The 27540-nt window shown below is 38.7% G+C and overlaps 1 protein-coding gene and 1 long non-coding RNA gene across 5 annotated transcripts in view; one reads left to right on the forward strand and one right to left on the reverse strand.

Moving 5' to 3' along the window:
- Positions 1 to 27540, forward strand: part of ARHGAP15 (Rho GTPase activating protein 15) — a 317669-nt gene that overhangs the window by 276207 nt on the left and 13922 nt on the right. For all 3 annotated transcript variants that reach the window (XM_021399416.1, XM_021399417.1, XM_021399415.1), the window contains exon 13: positions 17778 to 17883. In XM_021399416.1, the coding sequence (XP_021255091.1) occupies positions 17778 to 17883 (106 nt within the window). The remainder of the gene's footprint in view (positions 1 to 17777; positions 17884 to 27540) is intronic.
- Positions 1 to 27540, reverse strand: part of LOC110399939 — a 135147-nt gene that overhangs the window by 18413 nt on the left and 89194 nt on the right. The gene's annotated exons all lie outside the window — the stretch shown is intronic.

Here is a 27540-nt window from a genome sequence, read left to right on the forward strand (position 1 = left end):
TTTTTTTTAATGGCTTTTATTAACACTCTACTGGATGTTTGTGCCTAATTAGACCTTGGATATTGTGGCACATCTATCTTCTGAGTTTATGGACAAAAAGCTGAGGTCTGTCTGGGCCAGCTCCAAGTCATAACTTCAGAAGAATCAGTGTGGCAGCTGGAAGTCGCCAAAGAACATCCCTAAGCATAGGGTTTCTCCTGTGGCTTGAAGGTCATTTCTTACTTGTAGAGCTGTGTAGTTTTACTGGGACTTCTAGAAACAGGCCAAAGATCAGAAGATCTATGTACGTGTCCTATCTCTTGATCAATTTGTGCACTGTGAGCTACGTAGTATGTGCCGTGTCATAAATAATAATGCATCTGCTTGCTTGTAAAAAGCTGTTCATCACATACCGCTCTTTTCTTTTGCAATGGGAGCAAAAGGGTAAGTTGTACCACATGCACAAATAACATGGAAAGCTTACCTGACTAAATCATTTTTTTTGTTATTGCTGATGGCAGAGCAGTAATTAGACATGAGAATATCATGTAGCAGGGTGGAGGTGGAAAGGAGAGGTTGTATCAGAAAGAAAGACGGTGTACTGTTATGACGGACAATTTATGATAGAAATACAACCAAGATTTTGTAGTCAAGTACTGTTGGGATTGGATACCTGGAATTTAGGCAGAGGTAGGTTTCAATAATATTAAAATTAGATAACATAAATTAACTTTCTTTTCCAGAATAGATTTGCCTAGGTGCACAGAGTTGCATATTTTCTGCAGCAGTCTGACCTTAAGCTCTATCATAAGTCAATTTGAAACTGAAGCACTTGAAAAAAAATCAATAAAAGTTACATGTATTCTGCATTTTTTTTCAGTGTATGACCAAATATCACCAGCATGATAATAGGAGGGCTGAGGGGAAGGTTCAATTACATTTCCTATGTTTATGCTGTCCATTTAGCTTTCTTCTTCAGTGCTTCAGAAAGTAGTAACCAAAATTATCCTGTGAATTCCACCAGACAACTGCCTGAAATATGGTGAGTTCCCATATTTCAGTTCACAATATCATCAGTTCACCTAACTGGATGTGTTCAAGTTTTCTTTGACAATCATGAGAGCTATAACCATGAGTAATTAAACTAAAACTCCACATGTATTACATCTAGTTAAAATCTTTTGTGATTTTTATATCACTGATGGCTCAAGCTCTGAAGCTAAATGTTAAGAGTTTAAAGTTCCCAAGTTCTTGTCTTCCTCTACTCCAAATTTTTTGCCTTGCCAGCCCTGGGTACTGCCATGCTAACCTGAAGTAGAACCACAGAACCCTAGAATAATTAAATTTGGAAAAGATCACTAAGATCACCTAATCAAACTGTTGACCCATCCCACCATGCCTGCTAAACCATGTTCTTCAGGGCCACATCTACACTCTTCTTGAAATCATCATCTTCACTAATCACCTTTTAAAGGACTAGTGCTTTGAACTCTTTTTAATTTATCTGTATTATACTTTCATGAGAAAAGAAAAAAAAAGGTAGAAAGGAGATATCCTAGTCTTTTCAACCTCCAGGTACACACAATCACACTTAGAGTGCTTGCCTAAATTCCAGACCCAGAAAGGTCACATACACATATACCACTCTTTCCTCCGTGTCTGTAGTCTGTAGACCCTGTTCTAAGTCCAGAAAAGGGTTTGGGGTTAAATCCTATGTCATTTCTTGCCAAAGGAAGATAACATAATGTTAAATGAAATCTCTTCTTTATAGCTGGTTATGCAGTCATCTCTACTGGTATAGCAGAACTGCCTTCCAGCAGAGACCTCAATATTTGTCTTCACACCTTAGGCCTCTCCATGTAGAAGCAATGCATGATGCATTTATTTGACTTCTTTTACTTCTTTTGCTTTTTCTGGTGAGTCACACTGGCTGCATGATAATGCTTTTGCAGGCAGCAAAATTATTTTTTCACTTTGCGTCGTAATTCCCCTGTCCAGTAAAATACAAAAGGAATAATATTTTTCATCTCATTCATATGCCAGATAATAGATTTATTGCTACTGAATAAACATTTCACTGTGATTTTTTTAAAATTTCTTCTTTACTTTGGAGTATGAGGCTTATTTGATGGAAAGAGGGAGACTGACAAGCAAAGAGGAAAGTGAGACAAGGAAGATGGGGGCAATGGGAAGCTTGTAAGAGGTGACAGACTGGGTGCAAGAACTGGAGGACAGAGAGGAAAAACTAATAATGTTGAGGAGATAAAATGCAGTAAACTGTGGAGTATACCATTAAGATCTCAACCAGAGAACTGGGGATTAGGGAGAGATTTGTGCAAAGACAACCAAAAGATGTGGGTGCAAATTAAGTGATTTGTCCTCTTTTGCATTCTGAGACTTGCATGAAGGCTGCATGCTTGAGTATATTTTTTCACTGAGGACAGTGCTCCATGAACTCCAGGAGGTGCTTTACTGCAGCTTGTCACCAAGTCACTGCTAAAAAAGGACCTTATTCTTATAGCCAGGGTATCAAATTGCAGTTCCAGTAGATGCCATCCTGGACAGGATCTAACTTATAAGAACACACCAAAGTATTTAGTGGGAAACTTCCCAGCCATACCATCAGACATCAGGGAGCTGGGGAGGTCCCACAGCTAGCTGTCATTGCTTCTCTTCCCATTGATGCTAATCAGTTCATTTCTTTCCACATGACTAGGAGACCTCTGGGTCATCAGTCCTTTGGTCAACAGGGAGTCTTTATAAATATACATGGGTCCGTATTGCTCTTCAATCTCTACTGCAGATATCCACAGGTTTGGAATTAGTGGATACCAGATTACAGAAAGAGTATTTTCCCTTTCTCTCTCTCTTTCTGCAGTGTCTTTGTCTACTTATGGTAAAAAAACTGAACTGAAACTGGAACATTAAAGAGCTTGGTTTCTCTTATTCCACCATGCAGATATCAGTGGAGGGCCACAACTGCCATTTCTCACATAGGCTTCAGATGGGCTGGGAATTTTTTCTTTCACGTTCCCCCTTTTCATATGTTTAGGACAGCTCAGCTCAGCTTTACATTTTCTTCCTTTTGGTTGAGTGCCATGTCCAGCCGCCCAACCTATATCCCTTTTAAAATCCAAAAATAAAAAGGGAAATTATCATTATTTTGAATACTCTTAAGTTGTTGTGTTTTTTGCTTCAGAAGGAGAGGAAGGTAGATGAGTTGCTTCTCTATCCTTGTGTATAGCTCCAAGTACACCCCCATCATCTTATCACTTCTCTTACATTCATTGTGAAGACCAGGAAGGAATCAGGAATTTCTGTACTTCTTCCTTCCTTGCGTCCCTTTTTTATGTCTCTTCACACAGTGGTTACACTGGTTACAGAGATGATTCCACAGAAATAGAGGAACACTGTAACTGGGACTGCAGATCATGCATTGTTCCAAGGAGAACAACAGAGTGAGCATTTCCAATGAGGACACAACACATCTTCTGCTGTACCCTCATTTATGGCATACACGGTGCAATGATGTGACTTTATTCTTTTTCTGTTTGTCCTTTACACTTGCAGTTTGTAAACAGAGAGGGGTAAAGATGATACACCAAAAATAGAGGGTGAAAGCCAGGTGCATAAGTTCCTGTGCCATCTCAAATAGGGAGGGAGCTGAAATTGCAGCCAACTGGGTAATTTGGGTGCACAAACTTAAAACTAATAGTAAACTATCCACATACAATTTTTTTGGCAAAACCAAGACCCCCTCCATTTGTCCAGAGTCGTATAGCATGTGAATGGCTTTGCACGGGAAATGATTCTGAACTTTGCAAATAGCTTTTATTATAGCTCCTCTGTGACACTGCTAGAAAACAGATTAGATCATAGCTCATTTCTCTTTTATTATTCTGACAGTGATTTCATTTGTTCAGAACTTCAATTTTGCCTTTAATATCTCATATGCGGTCACATTTTGGGAGCTTTAGGATGTGTTGGGTCTGCATTCAGTGCTACATGTCTCTCACCTTAGCCAACTCATTACAGAGAAGCATCCTCCCTAAATAACAAATATTAACAAACACGTATGAACTTCAAACGATACAATTCCCAGTTCATTTCCTGGGCTATATTGCTGCCAAAGAAGGATCAAATAAGGAGCTTGCCTTATCCCAAAAATAAGGCATGCTAGTGTGGGAAAAGGCTTTTGTTTTATATGTATAACGGGGAAAGCAAATTAAACTCTGATCATGCAAAGAACAGACCTGGTGATCTCAGTCCCCAGCTAAAATTGCAAAAATAAAAACATCTGATAGACCAAAACAAGCACTCAGCCAGCTATTCTCCCATGCAACACATTACACTTCTGCCCTTAAGTCAACTGCATCAAAACATTTGTACCACACTGTCAATGAGCTCTCAGAAATAAACATGGCTGGCCACAACTGAGTCCATTTTAAGACGTGTTTGGTTTTACTGAGCAACACAAAGTCACTGTCCCTTCTTTCCCAGCTATACGCTGTTGCTGAGCCTGACCTATGATTAGGTCCTACCCCGTGGTCCACAAAACTACATTGGCCATTTTGTAGTTGGGCAGTCATTGGGATTGCCTGACCCAGCCTGCAGCCTGCTCTGAAGTTATTGGGCAAAAACCCAGAAGAAAAGCCTAAAGGTCTTTTTTTTTTTTTTTTTTTTTCACGTATAATGTCTTTTTAACCTGGTCCACAGACAATAATTAATGATCTAAAACTAAAAAAAAATAGCAGCCAAAACCAAATGCAGTATGAATAAATACCAATAGCCTGCAACAACAACAACAAAAATCATTGTGCAGGTCTAGCGAGGATCATTAAAATTAACTAATTTTTGGAAGTAGTATCAGAGAAAAAAAAAAGAAAAAAAATAATTTTAGCTTATACATTCTCAGCTGTGACATTATGACTTTTTTTTCACATTATGTTTGGATCCTTTACCTACAAAAGCCAGCTAAGATTTTTTTTTCCCCCCTTTGGATCGTGGAAAGATTTATTTCTGTCACTGCAGATATTTTAAAATATATTTTAAATGTTTTCTATTATTCTCTCCTTCTGCTCTCCACACATGTTAAAATCCATTCATAGCAAGGGCCTGTGAAAGGAGCTGGAAAGGGTTATGTCCTTTTCTGGGGCTTGTTTTCTTTGTGATTCTGTAAGTACATTGCATTTGTGTGTGTGTGTTTGTGTGTGTGTGTACGTGCACAGGCTTAGTCCTCAGGTGGAACTGTGGTTCCTGTGCTTTCGTTCTCGAAGCTGTTATTCTGGAAGGGAATGGAGGCAGCTGTGTTTACAGCTCAAGTCTTGGCATACATTTACCAGAATCTATTATTCATATCGTTCAGTATCAGGGAGAGATCTCAGGCCACCTGTCTATCTGACAAATTCACCCTTTTGTGAGCTTTCTGTTCATAGCAAATTATGTTCACATTGATGAATTGAGTTTTTATGAGCATTGCTAACTAACATTCTCACAGAAGGCCAGGGGCAATAGACTGCAAGTGTTTCTGGTCCACAAGTAAATGTTAAAAAGAAAAAACTGCCAGTATTTAAAGACAATTTGCCATGGAGGGATAGCTGAAATATTTGGCAAAGCCTTAAAATTTACAAATTCAAGAATTTCCATAAATTATTGTGAATAGTAGGCTTATAAAAAAATAAAAAATGATAATAATTATGTACGGTCCCCTGTGGTTGTGGAGGACTCTTTAGTATTCTGGTTATTCACAGGTAGCCAGTGATCAAAGCTTTTCACAGATACTTACCAGGGCTAAACACAGGGCAGAAGCCATTTTTACAAAGGGATTCTTCCCTTGAAAAATCTTACAGTAAAACCAATGGGGCAAGGCTATGTACACAAAAAATGACAGTTTACCTGGCTTTACAACATGGAGTTGGTTCATGTCCAAGACAAGCCACCAGCGATGGGAGCATCAGTGTCCTACAGCTCAAAAGATCTATAGCTACAGAAGAAATTATTTCTGTAATGAGAAATTTTATTGTGATGGGATGGGATGTCATCCCCTATGTGCACCCAAATCATGCCCTTTTTCCAGCTCTTCAGTATATCTGCTGAAGACTTCATGACTGAGGGGAGAAGTTAGTGAGGTGGAACTCTAAATAGATAAGTAGATGAGTAAGTGCTAATACGCATCAAGTACATATGTGTACCAAACCACAGCGCATCTAGTGCCGTTTTATGTGTCGCAATTGGAGGATAAGCTGATAGAAGTGGGGCTCTCTGATGACAGATGCCTGAATCCCACTGCAGCTATCACAAGATCTACTGGCTTTAGCCAGAGTTTTTCATCCAGCCACATCCCTTCGCTGGTGGTGTGTCCCCAGCAGACCTAGGTGCTGCCTCTCGAGCTACTGTCCCTCATGAGCTGCAGCTGCCATGTCCAAACCTGGCCATTAGCCCTTCCATCTTCAGACGTTTGCAGTCGGGGAAGAAGGTGACAAGCGCGTTGAGTTGCTGTCAGCCAATCACCAAATCACCAGCCACACAGCACAGATTCAAGAGACCTTTTTCAACAGGGAGCCTTTGCATTTTAATGCCACACGTGCCAATCAGGCACTTTCTAGACCACCATTTTGTCAAACGGAAGCGCCGTGTGAATTTAAGTATTGCTGAAAGCCTTTTAAAGCCAGCCATTCATTAATGGGAGAACATTGTTCTGCTTTCCCTTTTTTAACCCATGCGTGTGATAGGTATCTTCAGCAGTGTCAAACAAATTTGTAGAACTGGTGATTAGTTGCCCAAAGAGCATAATATATGCATTATTAATTATAGAAGGTAAGTTTGGCTAATTGTCATTTCTATACAGTAGCACTGCACTACGATACATTTTAACAATCTATAAATAATTGATAATTTTTTTTCTTTCATCTTCCTTCCTAGTTTGCATAAAACTAATGACTTGGTAAATGTTACTCACTTCAAAATATTCCACTGCTCCTATGAAAATTAAACTAACACTGTAACCTTAGCAAAGAAGGAGATTTTTCTTCTTATTGTAGGTTAAAAAAAAAAAAAAGAGAGAGATGCAACACACACTTGTATCAAAAATCTGTCTATGAAATCCAAATGAAAATCATGCATAATACAAAAAAAGTGAGCAATAAGAGGACTACTGTAATAAATATGTTTGACTTTTAAAGGATCCAAATAAATTCAGGAAAGTTGTGATTTCACTTTATTCTTTGGTATTTTTTAAGCTTTAAACAGGATAAGACTATGACACACATACAAAAAAGATAGATCAAGGAAGCCTTCAGTGTGAAGTGGTAGTATTTGCAATACTTATCAAATAACTGCATGCATAATCCCATAAATCAGGTTAGCTGAAGACTCAGAATTCTTCTTAAATGAGGTGTTTTGGTATAGTTTCTGGCTGCTTTGTTAATATGATTACGGTACCTTGCTGGTTCCTTGAAATGAAGGATTTGCCGCAGCAAAAGTACAGTCTCTTTCTGAGTTCTCTGTTATTTCTACAAATTCACAGTCTGTCAGTCTACAGTGTTATGGCACCGAGGCTTTACTCTCTAATTTTCAGTGCAACTGAATACGTTCCCAGAGTTATTGATGACACTATAATTTCACATGTATTTGGCTCGGGCTATGTCGTCTGAAAAAAATGGAGAAAGACTCCCAAACTAAGTATTGTCTACAATATCAATATGTTGTCGTTTAAACCCACATAGATACTTACATATGCTTCATTATAATAATAATAAAAAAAACAGGTTGTAAGGACTGCCTCTGTGACCTTTTTTCTCATTTTAACCCTACTGATATGTCACCCATGGCAACCTTAAACCGATTTTAATAGAGTCTATCCTATTATTCATTTAAATTGAGGTGCAAGAGCACTTAGACCAGAGAAATTTGCATTCAGCAAATGGGGATTTGATGAGCAAAAATGATAAGATATATGTTGTATAACATGCCCTATTTTGCCAGCAAATAAACAGCTCTTGAAATTGATAAACTTCAGAATATTTTATCTTCAAATGTTTATACATAAATGATTAAAATGCATTAGCAATTCTGCTTTTGAAAAAAAAAAAAAACATATTGGGAAAACAACACAGTTGTGTTGCTTAAATTTGTAATTAACAAATTTATTACTAATTCTGTTCAGTTCTTTAATATGCTGCATTCCTGAAGAAGAACATTAATACACAATGGCAGAAAGAAGCTAATTTTAAGACTTTGGAGAAATGAATGTCTTTTAATGCTGTGTGTTTCTCTTATCTACATGCCACATTATTGTAATAAGTACATTCAGGAATAATTTCTTTTCAAATATTTTTACAAATCTTGCTCTTATTTGCATGCAAGTAAGTTGTCAGCTTAAATCTTTGAAATGCAAAATATATCTCATTTCTATATTTCATCAAGGAGCCTTTCATGTTTAATAAATTACAACTTAGATCCTCCAAGACTTTGTTTTTCATTAACTAAAAGCAAAAGGATACATTTAAAATCTTAATCACAACCTGCAAGGGTATTTGCATGTTGCTGATATTTGTCTTGATGGGACTTTTAATATTTGCAAACTAATCAGGATAGCAAGGTTATACCAATAATTTCTTCAGACAATGAAAGTTTCTGTACGTTAGTCCTTATTAACAGTATACGCAACTTGGATAAAACTTTAAATGCCTCCATACTGATGTGATAGAAAAATGCATGCAGATCACTTCTGAAAGGAAAACATGTGCAAGAAGGGGCAGTGTTTTTGAGACCTTGTAAGTGATGCTCAGCTGATTTTTACATCTGGATTAGGACGGTAGGAAGGATTGCTGTTTGATCACGTATTGGGCAGAATTGTTAACACGACAGAACAAGTTCGGTGAAATCCCTCCACCCCTTGATGCCGAATAAAGACTTGCATCCAGGAGGAATTGATGAGCATCTGTCTCCTGTATGATTTGACCCTCAGTTTAGCCTGGAGTTTTAATAAACATCCGAGTTCATCTCGCAGAAGGGTCTGCTGCTGGTCTCTGTGTAATAAGGTGGGTCATCTCATCTTATCAGAGACAGCAATCGTGACAGCTGGCACTATTTCCTGATCCCGGTGGTCCCCAGGGACAACAGCAGTATGGTGTTACAGAAAAGGCAAACTTTTGCTGAACTTGCTGCTCCAAGAGGCTCGGTTAATCTTTTTTGTGTGGAGTTGAAGATCAAAAAAAAAAAAAAAAAAAAAAAGGGAAAGAAAAAAAGAAAAAAAACCCCCGAAACAATTCAAAATATGCAACTAATATCGCGTAGTTAAACTGATGTAGCATGCATGTTCTTCTGCAAGCTAACAGGTTAAATATGGCTTTGCTTTAAGATTCCCATCAAATTTCGTTTTTATAGAGAAATCTCTGAAAGCAGAAGGGGGTTGAGGGAGGGTGAGGTAAAAAGAAATAAATCATTGTAGTCTCAGGAACAGTAATCCTTGTTGAGGATTTTGGCTGATTGATATAAATAACATCGTCCCCGCCATCTGTCCGAAGAGGGACCTTTCCAGTTAGTGTTAAGCTGCAACGGCAGAATAATTAATGAATGGTGTCCTTTGTGCTGGTAATAAAGACAAGACAAATTATGTTATAATCCAACTGCTGCTCATTTGTCACAGCCAAATAAAATGTCAAATAAAAGTGAGGGGGGCACTGTGTTTGTTTAATGGACTGCAAGCTACCTGTTCGTATTGTTGACAGACAACTATAGTGCAAGTTGTGAATGTGTAAGGCAGGGAAATGCCGTGGAGCGAATTCAGCGTTTCTTTCTTTTCCGAGGAGGGGCGAGGGAACGGTTCACCGGTTAGCATTAATGCAAGTTTTAATTATATAGCCGTAATACCACTTTCCCCTCAGAGAAAGGTTGGTTTAGATTACACGGTGCAAAGGAAATTGCAGAAAATAATAACTTCAAAACAGCCTTGATGCTGCAAATTTGTAAGAATTTGGTAGCGTTCTCATCTTGCATTTTCAGGACAGACACATTCATCCAGTTGCTAGGAAAACCAAATAATGAAAACATAGCTGGGATTTAGCAAGTTCCACTGGGAATTACCTATGATAGAGGGCAGGGCTGCACTTCCTCAGAACATGCTCCTGCTGTAAAAATTCACAAACCTGGCATTCATACAGGCATCTGTCGCTTGCTCTAATGCCAGTTCATAGTATACATACAAACATCTGCTTCCATGCACAAAGGGATACAGAACGCTTGACAGGTCTGTGTTAGCAGGGTTCGCAATGCCAGTTCTTTATGCAAAAACCCTAATGCTTCCCGTCAAGCCATTAGAAGTGATACAATCAGCCCAGGCCCCATTAAGCCATCAGTGTCCACCTGTGATAAAGATGGCCATTTGTTTTCTTAAAGCCCACTTAATGTCTGCTTAACTCAATTTGTCAGGAAATGTAGAACAATTTCCTCACAGCCTGAAATTTGGTAGTGGTTCAAAGTCAAAAGGCCAGGTCTAGTCTTATTCAAATGATATAATGAACAGTCTTCAAATCTAAATCTCCCTTGGGGAGATGCTGTTTACTTTTTTTTTTTTTATGTTAGAAGGAGGAAAAAAAAAAGAAAATATATGCTTTTCTTTGATTACTAAAAATATTGAATCCTTTTAACCCCTTCATATGGGTCATCTGAGAAATGAACTTCCTTGCTTCCCTCTTTTGCTGGAGGTTAATATACTAAAGGTTAGACACAGCGGAGCAAAAATACCAGAATTAATATTCACAAAATCATTTTCAGCATATTTTAAAAGTCTGTCTATCAGCATAGAACTTTAGAGCTTCACCACCTAAAACACATCTCCAGCTTTCACTGACTGGGGGATCCCTCCTGGCGTGCCGGCAAGGGGCCCGATCCCACCTCTCACTGTGATGCCAAAGGCGCCGATGGCAGCGAGCTAAGGGAGAGTGCATTCGGTGGGAATTCTGCCTGGCGAAAATGAACAACAGCTGAATAAATATTACAGGATACATCCCCGTCCTTGTGATTGTTCTGTGAGGGTTCCCATTCAGTATCTGAATTTTTGTGCAAGATGAAACTCAAGATACGCGTTGCCACCTCATCCCCATCCGTCCCCCGAGACTGCTGCAGTCCCTCTCTGCCCCGAGCTGCTGTCCATCACCAGGTCCCCAACAGGTTCCATGGGTGAGGATCAGGCGGTCCCAACCAAAGCCCATCCTTTGTGCAGGTACTAGGTGAGAGAGAAGCCTATGCATAGGAGGGGAGTGGGCATTTTCTGAGCTCCCTGGTCTGGCAGTGATGCCTTGTCATGCTTCCAGCCCTCCATGCAACAAAAATAAGTAGCTATGGTAGGGCAGAGCACTATTGTTGAGACATTGTACTGCCAAAAAAGGGGGGGGAAAAAGCTGTATGTAGAATAAATAGAATTCCTGATTGTGAAAACACATATTGATATCCTGAAGAATTTAAATTAAATTAGAATTCGTGATCTTACAGATGCCGTTTCTGTGTCTGAAAGCAATTTTTTGAAAGCACGAGCAACTATTTGTGTTTCCCTGGGAAGGAGCGCAGGTTAAGCGTCGCAGCACTGTCTCTCTGCTGGCTCTAACTGCTGTTGGGGAGGTGCGTGACGGCCTCGAGTTGTGCATTTGCAGAGAAAATATCACACCGGCCAGATGCTCAAGCCTGCTCTTTCTGTGCAGAAAACCCCGCGCAAGGCGAAATACCAGGGAAGCGCTCGGCACATTTTTCCGACGCTTGGTAGAAGTTAGCAGCAAAGCACGATCATTCCAGTTGGGATCAGACAAACCATTAGCTATCAAAGTCCTAAGTCTAATTAACCCCCGAAATTGACTGACAAAGATCATTCCTCTTCTATGCCGCCTAACCAGTTGTATGTACGCTGGGCATGCGGTACCTAAGTCAGATGCCGCTTTGTTATAATTAGGGCAGCAAATTTTGTGTTCTGTTTGGTACTTGCTGTTACATATTGCATGTAATGTATGGCACTGTTAAGGGAAAAAAATTGGAGTCAAAGTGCCTGGAAAGTTAGGTCTGCTCTGTAGCACTGTGAGATTGTTGACATCTGCCGAGGTTGGAGAGCTCAGTAAGCAGGAAATGGGGTGTCACTCTGAGTGGTAGTTTACCATTATCCTGGCATCCTAATGAAGTGTCTGCAGTGCACAGAGCTTCTGGATGGCATCTTAACGCACGGCTAAGCAAAAGCACTTCTCTCCTTGTCACTGTCATCCATCTGCCTGCACCCTACTGTAGCCAATGGGATGGAACCATGCTACAATGTGCTATAAGCCATTTAGAGTTGCACATTGCATAATCAGTCCCACCAAATATGTAAAAAATGACTATTATTGGTTATTTCCCTCAAACTCTGGCACCTGGAGTTTGATGCATTAAAGTTTAACTTTTGGAAGTGCTGTTTTTTTTCCCATTAATTCCACACGTATTTTTGTTCAATGGGACTGAGTTGCAAACTCATTGTCCTGGGTTTTGCTACTGGATTGCAAAAGTTATATGAATATTCATTGTAAACTCCACTTTATATCACATAGGATGAATTTATCAATTTCCCATACAGAGAGGTTTCACGCAATTCTCATTTTCTTTTGCAACATCTATTTCTGAGGCATTAATAAAAAGTAAAATCAATTCAGATCACAAATTGGTTATTTTCCTTATAGCAAACATTAGTTAGTTTGAACACTTTTTATAGATTTTTTTTAAAGCAAGAAAATATTTTACAATGTATCTTCATGAGACAATTGCCTCGGTGTACTGCACGTGATTAAAATTGGGACTTTTATGTTCCATACAGTAACATTAAAAAATCCTGACACTGAAAGTATTACAAATAATTTTTATATACAGATATATATACATAAAAGTCTCTATATTGTACTCAGCGTGACTTCCAGAATATGAAGATTTAGCAACTGAAGGAAGACTTTGGGCCAGTTGACATCCCTGAAAAAAAAATCAAGCCAAAACTACGCTGTCTTTTAAGCAAATTTTCACTCCCTGATAACACCAAAGCTACCAAGGACTGGGGTTAAGCATTGTGTGACAGGGCCAGCTTCTAAAATGGGCAAGAGCAAGATGAATTGGCTAAGTCGGGTGTTTATTTATACAAACAAGAGGGCAGAACATAATTTAGTTGCATCAGGAATTTTTCACAGACATTAAAACTATAGCAAACATAACAGCGGGGATGCTTGCACAGCAGCACAGTGGGGAAGCTCACAGAGCGTCTGCCCACACTACGGCTGGCTGTAGCCAGCGCCATAAGTCTCACAATTTCATTAGCACTCAAAAATCCACCTAACCCACTCAGTTCCAATTTAAAAAAAAAAAAAGGAAAGAAGAAAGAAAGAAGGAAACAAATAAAAAAAAAAAGCCCCAAACAAGGCCCAGATTCAGCAGCTGAATCGGTCATGAAATGTTGGAAAAAAGTCTTGGCTGGCAGATTTTGCTGTAGCAACAGTGTATGACATTTTAACCACAGTAGAAGTCTTATCCAAAAATACAAAACAAGGTGAGAAGAGAAAACAAGAAAAGCATGCTATTAAAAACAAAAAGCAGATAAGATGACAAATCAATAGTTCGATATTTTATGCAGAATCTTAAATCATTGTTTTTTTTTCAGCATTTCAGATGTGAGGCTCGAGAGCATAAAAAGAAACCATGGCTCGTGATAAAATTAGGCATTAATGTGAGCCATAAATGCCATTTAACATTAAACATGCACGAGCAACTGAAATGCCTGGTAAAGGGAAATGGGTAAAACTATACAAAGTAAATCAGACATGAATAATGCAGCAGGTCTGAGGAGGGTCATGGGTCAGACTCCAGTACCTTACAAAATAATGAATGCATGTCAGGTTAGAGACATACATCCCTTCCTAGCAAACGTGAGTTATTGGAGATAAACCCTGGACTTCCTGTTCTGAAACAAAGTGGCTTGTTGTAAACATCTATGTCCATTTAAAATTAATGATTAAAAGAAAGATTCAGGGGGATTTGCTTAAGTATTCTTTATGGACACGAGTGCTAGAGGTTACTTTCTTCATTCATTTTTAACCAGCCACTGTTAATGTTACAGACACATCGTGTTTTCTTCTATGCTCAAATGTTTATCCAAAGCTCATTTGCAAAAGAGCTTATATAATATTAAGTGTTCTTTCGATGCATTCTTTATTTAAATATAAACAAGAGAGCATCTCCACTGTGTTGCTCTGTTAAAGGAAGCCAGCCCTATTTTTAAAGACAGTAACCCAAATTCTAAATATATATATGTTCTATGAAAATATTACATAGAATACCATCTGTGTTCACTTTAGAGTATCTCGATCTGGTGAAATTATCACCTACAATTTCCTATAATTTTGCCAAAAGAAATGCAAAAAGAATTAAATGTCCTCTCATTCTTTATTTTATAGAAGTGATTGTGACTGCATTTTTCCTTCAGAAATCTTCACAGAGAAAGAGTCTAACTTTCAAAAAATGGGTATCTGTTCCCCAGAATTTCATCAATTTTCACAATAATAGAGCATAATGAAAGATAGCATTTCACTGTATCAAAATTGGTCTGTTTCATTTCCTAGACTTAGCTGGAGAATTTAACAGCTGTTCAGAGTGTTTTTGCACTACGTATTTCTAGGCTTCATAACACAGCACAAAGGGCAATGCCTTCTCCATGGCTATTTATACTAACCCATGTTTAAAGATTTACTCCCTCCATTTGAGCATGGTAAAGAAACAGCTCCCCCCCCCCCCAAAAAAAAAAAAAAAAAAAAAACCAATCACCTTCCTACTTAGGGAACTGAGAGGGGAAAATTTTTGTGAAACTGGGACTCGAGGCTTTATAGAAGGAAAGCAAATGCATAGGTATTGAAACTGAAACATAAGATCTTGCATCTGATCTGTTAAATATTCCATCAACAAGGTCAAGAGTAAAGACAAGCCCAGCCATTAAACTGAAGCAAGAGTAAGCTTTAATGAACAGCAAATAAGAAAAACTAAAAAAAGAAAAAAAGAAAAAAAAAGGGAAAAAAGAACAGTTTGTCCTCTTCACTTTCTCAAGTGGAAAAACAAATTATTTTATACTAGGAAAAAAAAAAGTGTACGTAGCACTTAAAACAAACAAACAAACACATAAACAAAAGTATCGACCATTTTAATGAAAGAGTACTCAGTATTTTCATGGAACTATAAAAGGGAGTGAGAATAAGTGTGATGGCAAAAAGCCTGGGCTCAGCAGCTTTGTGTGGGAAATGTTGAAATGTGACTGTGATTTATAATGAGAAAAGGTATCTACAACATACAATTTTCTACCTAGCTGCAAATAATAATTCATAGTGATGTCCCTTCCAGATAAAATACCTTTGCAATGTAGGACTCATGTGGTAAAATGATCATGATAAATGTCAGACCAGTGCAGGTAACGGCTTTACAAACCATTAAGATTAGCTGGCTCTTTTTTTTATTTGATGATAACAGTAACCATGCTGTGACTCTATGTGGTAATAATATCTCAGTACTGATAAATGCCAGAGCCAGGCAGAGGTGTTTATCATTCCCGGTTCAGAAATGCTGACTAAAGTTACCACATGTTGCCTGTTTTTCTTCTTTTAAAATAGACTAACAATTAACAAATAGGCTGATTTGCAAAATAACTTCGTGCATGATTTCTATGAATGTTGTGCTTTAGCGCATAGCTAAATCTCTCTTCTCCTCTGTGGCAATACCTATTACAGTGAGACCCAAAACGAAGTTATGTATCTCTGTAAATCTCACTGAATAATCTCTTTGTGTTATTGATACTGGGTTCTATTTATTTATTTTACAATTAACTCTTACAGGAATCTGTAGGGAAGGTAACTACACTAACTTGTATCTTTTTCAATCAGCACAGAGAGCATATACACTTCCTTAAAAAGAGCATAATAAGCTCTTACCATACTAAATTTCCTCACAAATACTCTGTATGGACAAACTGTGAGCATATGCTTGTGAATTTTTCCCAGTCCCAGTGTTTCGGTCCCACTGAAATCCCCAAGCTTTCCAGAGAGAAATATAAAATAGAATAAAATAAAAATGAGTTGAATATCTTTAATTGAAAAGTTGCAGTAAGCAACAGCCGGGGTAGCCCCAGTCTAAATGTAACTTACCATGTGCCCACACCATGATGTGCAAGTAAAAAGCCAACAGAATTTGTCCCCTCTTCCTACAATAAATTCACTTCATGTCACCTTCAGTTATACTTCCACTGGACATTTTCCATAGGACAGAAATAACCAGTTCTAGGGGCTTGTGGCAGAAAACTCAAAGGATGATTGGGTTTCAGGACTGGGGGATCTGGTGCTCTTCAGAAGTGAAGATTCTCTATAGTTTAATCCAGAGCAAAAGTCAAATATGCAGACATTGTATTCTTCATTTGTAACTTCATCACAACTACTGTCAATTAGATGACTTTGTACAAACTAATTTTTTCTTTTTTTTTCTTTTTTTTTTAAGCTGCAAAGTAACATCTCTACATTTATTACTTTGAGCTTTTATCACTCCTGTATATATTTAAATCTTCAAATGATAGTATAGATATGTACACGTATATATGTGTGTTGGAAGCAGGAATTAGGAATATATTCTGAGGGAAGACTATTAATAATTTTAATTTTTAAATTCAGTTCAATTGCAGGAAAGTTTTGCTTGTCTTTGTGCATTTGTGTGTGCAATCTTTCAATCAAGACAGTAGTCATCATGTATGCTTATGCAGCACCTACTGAAACAGGGATTCAGTACTGATTGAGATCTCTGGGTGCCAGGGTAATATGAATATTAGAAAGAAATGTATACGAAGAATGATAGGTGATAATTTAATCATACATGGTAAGATCAGAAAATAAATAATTCTCAGGTTAGATAGGGCACGTAAAAAGATGTTTTCCCTACATCAGACCTGCTGGAACCTTATCTAATCTATTCCTAAATGAAAGTACAATGATACATAACTTTCCTTTAGTTGCAGTATCTCATGAATCAGTGCAAATATCAGTCAAACCTTTCCCCCAAATCTAGGAATCATGCAAAACCAGGAAACATTTTCCTAATAAAAAGGATAGCAGTGTCCTTACCACCTCAAAATAGAGTCTGAAGCTCTTAGTACTGCATTCTCTTATTACTAATTGCAACTTTTAAATATAAATTGTTTCCTACAGAAATTATAGGTTGAGATGCTACAGGTATTTGCAAATAGCTGGAATGGAATAGTTTCTCAAAAGAATTGAATCAGAAAGTATGAATAAAAAGAATAGCAAAACATTTGATATTTGCAAACACAGTGAGGTGTAACGTTAGGGATAGAAATTTGTAAATATAGCTAGTATAATTATGATGAGAATAAAGGAAACAAGGGCTACATAGGAAGAGTGTCCACCACAGAATTTGGATCATTGCATGAATGTAATTCCAAAGTGAAATTTCACTTCAGTTTTGGGTCTCTTACTGCTACTTGGAGATATTAATCTTATACGGACAGCTTAATAGTCTAATGAAAGCATCAAAATGTAGTTCTGTGAACTAGAAAATGCATCCTTTAGATGTAGAGAGTTTTTTAGTCACTGTAAATGACTCTTGTTTTCTATTAAGAACACAGAAGGTATGATACATTCTGCTTTTAACCACATATTAATTATGGCTTTTCTTGTTATGATACCAGATACAGTATTGGGCAAAGCAATATCCTAAAATGGCACTCAAAATATTTTTTCTCTTTTCTTTCCCCTTAGAAATCCAAGACAATGCCACTCGCGTTAAAGCCGTAAAGGCCCTGGTAAAAAAGCTCCCTAGGCCAAACTACGACACAATGAAAGTCCTCTTTGAACATCTAAAGAAGTAAGTAGAACTGTAGTACAAAATAATTGATAATTTTAAAAGGAATCTCTGTGTGGTGTCCAAATCTTATTGGAAATGTTGTCCAAAATACAAAAGATAATTACATTCTTTGGCAAAACGAAACATGATTTATGGTATCTACGTATATCCTATTTCTGCTCAATAAATCGGTACGTCTAAGCAAAAGCAGCAGTTTTTCCTCCACTAGAATGTAGAACAGCTTTTTCCTTTGGTGCAGTTAGACACATCAGAATTACTCCTGAGGACTGAACTGGGCAAATTCACCATGTTCCAGTGTGCAAGTCTGACTTACTCCAGCTACAGTTGGATTGACTTTTGGATCACCACGTTTTCACCATCCGGGTCCTTGATGTTCAGTTTCCTTTATAGCTCTCATGATTTGCTGAGGCATGTATTAACACAAAAATGCTTACTAAGGAAAATATGTTATGAGCTCTTGTATTACCTGAAGAATCTTGTGACAACACAGAATGTCTAAGAAATAGCGAGGAGTGACTCGGAAGTACATCTTTGCTCTACAGATGTTGCAGAGATATGACAGAGGCAGAGAAATTATACCATGAGGCTCCACCTTATCATTCCTCTGTGGTTTCTGCACTCACTGAGTTCAGTTTTTAAGAGGTTTCAGCCCGCAAAGTCAACTCCTGATCTCATGTTCACCTTGGGTTTTATTTTCATGTTTTGTGGCATTAACATAAAAAATGAATGCAGACCTCGTGCTCTCATGGAAACAAATCTGCAGCTGTTTTATGTGACAAATGACTGTGTAGAAGTGGCAGACCACAAGAGAGGGTCTTGTGGTCCTATCAGCACATGAAGGGTAGGATCCTGTTCCTCCCCTCTTGGCTGTCCTGCCTTTAGGACTAACTAGTGCCTAGTACTGATAAATGCCAGAGCTAGGCATTGCTGAATGGAGTGCCATTTTGGCACAGCCACTTTTCAGCCAAACAACCCTTAAAATCGAAGGGGCTAGTCAGGATTGAGGGACCAATGCAGTCTCTATACACAGAGAAGCATTTCATCCCAGGAATGACAAAATGAATGAATGACTCCAAATAAAAGGCTGCTCCAAGCTTAAAATGAATGATGCCTTTATGCTGACCATTTCTGTTGCATTCTCCTGACACATATATATTAAAGATCCTTTAACTTGTTGTGCAGCATCCAGTTGAAATGGCAAAATGAAGTCCACATAGCTGTGGGAATGTTCCTGTTTAATTAAGGATGGAAAGATTCTAAACAGGCCATAGAAGGACTGAGTTTGCCCTTGCTGAAGAAAGATTTCTGTGTATTCATCTGTTGTACCCTGTGCACATATCCCCTCCTTTAGTGGGTCATCTGGAGAAAGATGATAATTTATTACTGTAAATGGAGGAGTATGGGTAATTATTTCTTGGGAAGAACCTATGTGCAGGAAGTGGGTACATGCTGTCATTGGACCTATACCATATATGAAATTTACAGCATCATATGTGGCATCTATCCTAAACTGAAGAAAGTTTTGTTACTGTGTCTTAGGGGAAAGATATCAGTATACACAATAAGTCTTTGATCTTATAGTTAAATCACTTGATTGATACTCCGAAGACCTGGGTTCAATTCTTGGCTTTGACAGGATATTCCGTGTGTGACCTTGGGTAAATCATTTAATTTCTCTGTGCCTTGGCTCCTTGTTTACAAAATGATGATAATGCTTCATTTGTCTATTTTGGCTTTTTAAAGCATTATCTGTGAGGGACAGCAATTTTCTCCAGCTGCGTATGTATAGAACAAATGGTAAAACTGGACGAAGGTTAGTGTATTGGATTTTTGCTGCTGTTTGGTATGGTTTTTTCTTTCTTTTTTCTTTTTTCTTTTTTTTCTGGGGGCTAGGGCAGGGAACAACTTACTTCTTACAATACAGATAATACACGTAATAAATGACCAATACTTCATCATGCATATATTCACAATATCTGGCTTGACTGAAGCTCTCTAGAAGTGATGGGAGTGTGGTCATACTGCGTAAATAAGCACATGTTCTTACCCAAGCATCACTGCAGAAAGCATGGTGAACCCACAAGTATACTAATGCAATATAGTCACTCAGTGATATAGGGTAGGAAGGTGTGATATTTAAGCCATCAGAGCATTATGGGTGGGATCTTCTATGTCTCTCTGAAGAAGGCCTGTCTCCTGTGCCACACAAACATATCCGCAGGGAAGGAGAGGACTTTGTCAGTATGGAAGTAGTAGCAGGATAGACATTGTAAACACAAAAAAAATACGGAAAAGCTGAAATGTTCTCTTGAATTTATCGTTAAGAAAGACAGGTCACAATGGCTCCACGGCTCCATAAATTAGAACACAGAAGTATGCATGCATTATTATTAGTGGCAAGTTGTTTATATTATTGAATCAGAGGAAATCCTAGTTGCCAAATATTGGAAAAAACTAAGTAAACTTTTTTCATTTGAGGCACAGTACTGCGTTTCTGTGTTTGCTTGTGCAGACAGTAGTTCTTGCCCAAGGTAGAACTCATCTTCAAGGGGTTTCTCATTGGAGAATTTGAAGGACCCCAGTTACACTGTTTCTCTGGCATGTGAGAGTTCAGTGTCAGAACACAACCTTAGCCCAGAATGCTGTGTTTGTCCTAAATTACAGACTACAGCAAGGCTGCACTGTGGTCTTATTCTGCAGTGCTTCAGTCTGCAGGAGCAGTCCAGATCAAGCATACATAAATGTACTTCAGAAAGATCCTTCTTTAGAAACACATACAAAGCAGCTGATGAGAAAGTGTGCGAGAAGGGCCTGGCAGCAGGGACTAACACCAGTACCATTTATCTTTCTTAAACCAAGCCTTCTGAAGTTGCAAGAAGAAGTCACAGTGTAGTGTACGAAGCCAGGAGGGGAATTAAATGCTTGTGGTTGCAGTACCTGTTCTTTTGAGTATTTTGAATTTGATGAAAAAAAGTCCACTATTCATCTTTGCATGAAATTTATACTGCTACTCATATAAACAGAGGAGAAAATATGGAGCTGAACAGATTTATTGTATGGCTCTTTCCAGTCTAATATAATAAATTGCTTTATTAGGACTCAGGCTGAAAATAATTGAGTCCAACTACTATTAGGTTTTTACTACCTCTTCCTGAAGATGACCAAGTCTAACATTACACCTTATACATGAAAGAAAGAAAGAAAGAAAACCAAAAAAAGAGTAAGCATTTTTTCAAATAAAGGGCTACAGAAAACTGTCTGTTCTACTTGAGGATGCTTAGAGTATTTACCTGCTGTATACAGCCCATCTGTTTATGTTCTATACGTTTGTGAAAACAGTCGCACTTCCTCAGGACCCAGCTCTTCCCTGTTACTTATTTACAAGTGGATTCCATTCCCAAACGGAATACACAGCCACCAGATAAAAGCAACAGGCCATTCTGCTCCTATTTTGCAGCATACACAGGGCATGAGATGATGCAAAAACCTTGCAGTGTCTCTGTGCACAGATGAGAACAGTGAACAATCCATCCCTGCCTGATAGGACAATACAGTGCCCAATAATTTACTCTTACAACTATAATTCAAGTGAGTCGGAAGGACTTTTCCCTCTTCAAGGATCCCACAGCTCTCTATGATCAGCACCTACACTATTTTTACAGCAGCTATCAGACACCTATTGGGAAACTGAGGCACTGGGAGTTTAAATGACTTAGAGACTCCACATAAGCCAGCAGTATAACTAAGAAGCCTAGAGGAGGTTGGTTTTTTTTTTTGCACGGAGTCCTCTGTGGAGAGCCCCAGCTCCTCTCTCCCCCAGTGCGAGATGCAGGAGGGGAGGTGCGGCTGCGGGCGCCTGGCTGAGCCCTGTGGGCCGCGCTCCGAGCTGGCGCGCAGGCCGCAGCTCTGCTCCAGGAGCTGTGTGCCTGCATTACACAGCGCTGTGCCTGAGCTAATAAGCTGCGCTTATTAATGTTAAATTAATGAATCTCAGCCTGCTCTGCTTATTAGGTTGAGCTCCGTGCCACCGCGAGGCAGCTCTGCGGCTCCCAGGCCTGAGCTGTCTCACATCTGACCAGGCTGGAGCACAGGGCAGCCAAGCTGGAGTCTGCCCTTACACATCCATGCGGGCACCTCTGCAAAAGGATGCACTGCAGGCAAAAGCCCTCGCCTTGCTTATTATTCTCCCTCACAAAACAGGATAATACGTGTTATTTACAAAAGTATAAAATGGATGTGGAAATAATTAAACGGGAAGACGGGTCCAGCCTGATGCTACCATCACTCTCCCTTACGTGGAAAGCACTGAACCCAGATGCCCAACTGTGGAAGATATTCTTCCAGCAGCAGCATCTGCCTCCTTGGCAGGCACTTCAGGCGAGTTGTCTGGGGAGCTCTGCAGTTGCCTCTTGGTCTGTCACGTGGATCTGTTACTGTGGCCTATCTGGCTGCCTTGTTCGGGCAGAAGCCAATTCCTTTTGATTCACCTTTGAATCCAAGAAGCTCCTTTTTTATTATGATTTTTTTCTCCATTTTTTCCTGAATAGTATATAGCACAGCAAGACACTTTTAGATGCCATTTGGGCTTTTTGCCCTTTCAGAGAGAGAATGGTGATTCCTTTCCTGACTGCCTTCCCCCCACCAAATTCATCCCTAGTCACTGTTTGGATGTAAGCTCCTCATCAAGAGTAGAATTAATTACCCAAGACATACCCACTAACCAATATATTGTTTAAGAAAAGTATTAAGTATTGCAAGATTCATGGTTTATCTGTTTTGAAAAACAGCCTTCCCCCTATGTCCATAGCTCTATGGACAGAGAAAGCACCCAAGCTGAACAACTGAAGCACACACACACCCCTCGAAGCTTGCAACGCACAGCAGCTTCATTCAGTGAAGCATGGGCTTTTACAAGCTGTGTGCAACTAAACAGACTTATTTCTACCTATTAAAGATTGGAATAAAAAAAAAAGCCTTGCATAGAAAGAAGCCCACAATAGCCCGCACAGCAGGAAGCGATGACAATGTGATGACAAGTCCAGCAGCCATACCCAGAATTCTGAGGGTAAATCAGAAAATAAAGTTAAAGTATGGTAATACTAAGTAGGGATGTCTGCAAACTTTTTTTTTTTTTTTTTTTTTAAGTTGGTGAAGGAAAGATGTAGCAAACATATGTGATTTTCACTTAGTAAACTATGTGTTATATCAGCAGTTTCAAGCAGGCTTACATACTAAATCTAGGCTCCGAAGAACCCTTTTTTCACATAGCAGATTACATTAAAAACTGTACAAGTCTTCTACTTAAAGGAAGAGGAAATAAAATGAAACAGGTAAAAGTTATTTAAAGGAAAAATAAGCAAGACCAAGAATGGAAGGATTATGCAACAAATATCTATTTGGGAAACATCAGAGAACCTGTGGGTGACTGTAGCCCAAAGTGTGGATGGGCATTCAGTTTTTACTACAAGAAAAATGCCCAGATTCAGGCATGTGCAGAGAACAGAAGCTCTTAACCAAAAGCGTGAGAAACAGGGAATGCTTCCTGAAATTATTTCATGAATTAGGACCTTTCTTTAGAATCAGGCAACTCAGAAACCACTCTTGCTCTTTAGCCACAGAACAGCAACAGGGAGAAAAGCTGAGCCTTACTCCTACAAACTTAGGGAGCAACTACTAGAAATGTGAACAGGTTAAGTGTCATCTGTCATCAAAGCAAGAGAGTGGCTGTACAGGGTAGGAAGACACTCAAACTAACATTTGAGGTTTTACATGAAGTCAGTTGCTCTCTTTCTAGCAAAATATATATCAAGGCATGCTCTTTCTGCATTTCTCTGTTTTAGCTATAGAAAATTTTCAGAAAGGAGCTGGACCAAGGCCAAATCTTGTCCTATATACTGTAGCTTCCTTGGATTCAGTCTGCAGGAAAAGAGAAGAGTTAAACCTATTTCTGTCTGCTGAAGTACACAGTGGCCTACCAGTCGCCTTGTTAATTAGTGACACGAGCAAATGTGCACGAGGCCCAAGTGTGCACAGTATAGGAGTAATAATAGTTACTGAATTAAAGGCAAAAAAGAAGTCCAATCTTCCTGGAGCACCTTTATGTATTCTCTTTGTGTTCACATTGTGGGGGGAAGGTGTCTGCAACAGAGGTTTCTGCAGTCATGCCTTGTCCTTCTTCTTGTGAAATAAGAGACTTTGCAAAGTTCACCCGTTCCCTGAAGAGTACGTTACAGCTTAGTGGCTTTAAAGAGAAGAATGATGAGGAATTAGAAATGCATTTTCACCTGAGCTTCCTATTTTCACAACCGTATTTAAAAATATAAACCCTGATTTTCATAACAATCAGACAAATAATTATTCTTGGTACTTTTCAATGCTACCAAGCTTCAAAATGTAGTGAACTGGTGTATCAGCAAATAACAGAACGATAAAAATAATTAACATAGTTTTAATTTAAATATTTATGATACGGTTGACTCTGTGGCTGTACAGCCCCATTGTGCTAGGTGCAGTACACAAATACGGAGAGATAGAGCCCCTGTTTCAAAGAGCTCCCATTGTTCATTCCACATTACTCAGTATCAAATGATCTCAAAAAGCTTTTCAAACATTAATTAAATCTCAGAACTTCCTTTTTCAGGTCAATAAGTTTTATTATCCTAGTTGCGTAGATGGAGAAAGTGAGGAATGAAGAGAGTAGGGCACTTGCCCATGACTACATAGCGAACACTTCTCACTTCCACTCTCTGCTGTCTCCCAGGTTCCCCCAGCTCCTCTGCGTCTTCCAGCGTATGGCCATATGCATATCCGCGCTCTGGGCGTACGCGTGCATATGGACAGCACATCTCGGGGAAGGCCAGTTATTGCTAAGTGCTCTTCGTTTAATAAAGACCATGTGGGAGCCCTGCTTCTGGTTTGCACTCACACAAGCTTCAGTAAAATATCACTGGCAAAGTTAATTTATGAGATTTTGTAACCTCTTAATATTGCTTGGGGTGAGCGTTCTTTTCAACTCAATTGGTTTTGTTGGTGAAAATTAAAAATGCTCAATTCATTACAAAAAGGGCTTTTTTCCCCCCCTACTTTATTTATTTATTTTTCTATTTTGAGAGATTGAGCCGTAACACATTAATGTCCAGAACCAGGCCGTCCATGGGTAAATTGCACTGCTTTTCTTTTTTTCTCACTGAAGATACAGGATTTTTCTCACAATAAGGCTGCAAAACAAATAATAGGCTCGTAGTTTCTTAAGATATTCATTGAAACTTAAAAAAAAAGAAAAAGTCTTTAATGCCAAAATGTCAGTGTTCTGTGTAAAATAATTAATATAACACAATAGGATCTATTCTACTATCGATTGAAAGGGAATTTATGCAGGTAATTCATTAAGGCTGGTGGGATTTTGGCATGTAAATCCCCCAGCACTTTGATGGGAAAACAGACCCTGATTATTTGATTTTTACTTTTTTCATAAGCCATAAAATACATGCTTTTCAGTGACAGCTATAAGGAAACAACAACAAAAAGCAAATACCTGAGCAAGTAGGGCAATGGATGCCCCTGCTTTGTGTGACTTCTGAAATGACATCAGAGCAAATTATTTTTCACGCATTGGAAAAGATGCAACAATCATTTCAATCACTGTGTTGAGAGAATCAATGCATTTTTTTCCTCTCAGAGAATGGCATTTTACATTCCAACATTTCCAGGCTATCACCTTCATACATCTCTTCTTGTGGTCAAGTGCACGATTAGTACTTCTAATGGTATATTGGCCATTCATTTTCTTATGAAGATCTACAAATTCTTGTAAATAAAAGCCAATCGGAAGAAAAATGAAGAGGAAATTTGTGGACTGGAATGCACCCTACTTGTAATGGGAACAAAAAGCTGGCAATGAAATATAAACCTAAATCACTGCAGAATGACCTACTTTAAGGCATTTGCCAAAGAGACAGTGTTTTAGACAGCTCCTCTGAAGTAGCGTCTTTATGTCTATGCCATCTGCAGATTTATTATTGTGCTTTAGAAAAAGAAAAAAAAAGACAGAAAGAATGAAAGAAAAAGGAGGAAAAAAAATAAGGAAAGAAAAACCTACAGTGTGTCTGAACAAAACTAAGCTTCATCTATAGAAAGATTCCAGTACTGTGGGCACCACACCCACACCTACTGATGTGGTCCAAGTTTTTTCTTTAGAGGCACCTAATTAAGAAACCCTGACTCATTTACATGGATACGTTTGATCTAAATTACACTCTAAACCACACCAAATTAGGAGCATCTGTGAATGCGAAGTGTTTGTTCCCAGTGCCTGGTAGAATAGGGCCAGTTCTGGACGGCACATGTTCAAGTGACGAAAAATATTTCAGATGTAACATACTTCTGAGACCCACTTTTCCACTAATAATTCATAATGAGTTAAACCGGTATCTCTGCTCAAACAATTATTTCAGGCTGGGGAAAAAAAAAGAAAAAAAAAAAGTCATTTTACTTTTAAAGGGAAGGGGGAAAATGAAATAAAAAGGAAGTGGGTAAAAACGTTGTTCAGTGGTTGTCCTGATAAAGGGCCTTCACACAACCATTAGCAGCATTTGAAGCTGTGTATATCCGATATACATTCCTCCTGAAGCCTAAGCTAAAGAAAAGTCTCTATGAATGATTAATTGTTGCTCACAAATAATGTCTTCTGACATGATGTACTTTCTTCGGTTGCAATCCTTCTGTGCCATCTTTCCTGGAGTTCACAAGAAGGTGTCATCCTGGTGAGGCGGTACCACACATGCTGGTTAATATGAGCAGTCCAAGACAGCACACCAGATCTGAGAGAGGTGCTTGCGTTTGCATTGCTGTGTAGACTAGCTATGCTTTTTTGTATTGTAGTTGGCCACTCCATCCAAAACCACATCCTACAGCAATATAGGAACTTTTATCCTGCTTTCTCTCCGGGAAAGAATGAGCAGAGCAGGCTGCAGAAGCAACTGGTTGCTGCTTGCAGTCTAAACTGACTCAAGAAATAGCCTTTATCTTGCTCTAATTTAAGCCATAGGAGCAGCCCAAGCACTGGGGAGTGCAAATCTGAATTCCACGCTGTTTGCAATTCCCAGTCCGCGAGCGCAATTTGGCACAACTGTCGGATTGGGCCCATGGTGTTTGGCAGCCACCTTTTATTCTTCCCTTCTTTTATGCTTTATGAATAGTCTAGGTTACATAATACCAGTGACAATTTGTTTATGGCAAGCATTAGAGTCACTGTTTTATGATTACATTCAAACTTGAAGCCACATTTTGACATCTAAGGATCATCTTGCATTCTCATATATTATATACAATGAAGGTTTGTGTTCCAGTAAGGGAGGGTAGGAACTTTATAAATAACGACTCCTTTTGTCTGAAGAGATTTTAATATATTTGTCTGATCTACTGTTTTTGCAGTAGCTAGAATATAATTTGAATATATTAATATTTTCAGCAACTGTGCTCAGGGAGCCCACTTAATAACTTATGCATGGATATATAGATACACTTCAGACAGAGGTAATGTTTTTAGCCCTTATGTTGGTAATACTTAGACACACACAATGAAAGAGCCTGTTCTTTCCTCCTCTTTGTTGTGGGTATGCATTGTGATGGTATGGAGCCAGTGTTCTTTCTGTTGTC

This window comes from Numida meleagris, chromosome 5 (assembly GCF_002078875.1).
Source record: "Numida meleagris isolate 19003 breed g44 Domestic line chromosome 5, NumMel1.0, whole genome shotgun sequence".
NCBI classification, from domain to species: Eukaryota; Metazoa; Chordata; class Aves; order Galliformes; family Numididae; genus Numida; species Numida meleagris.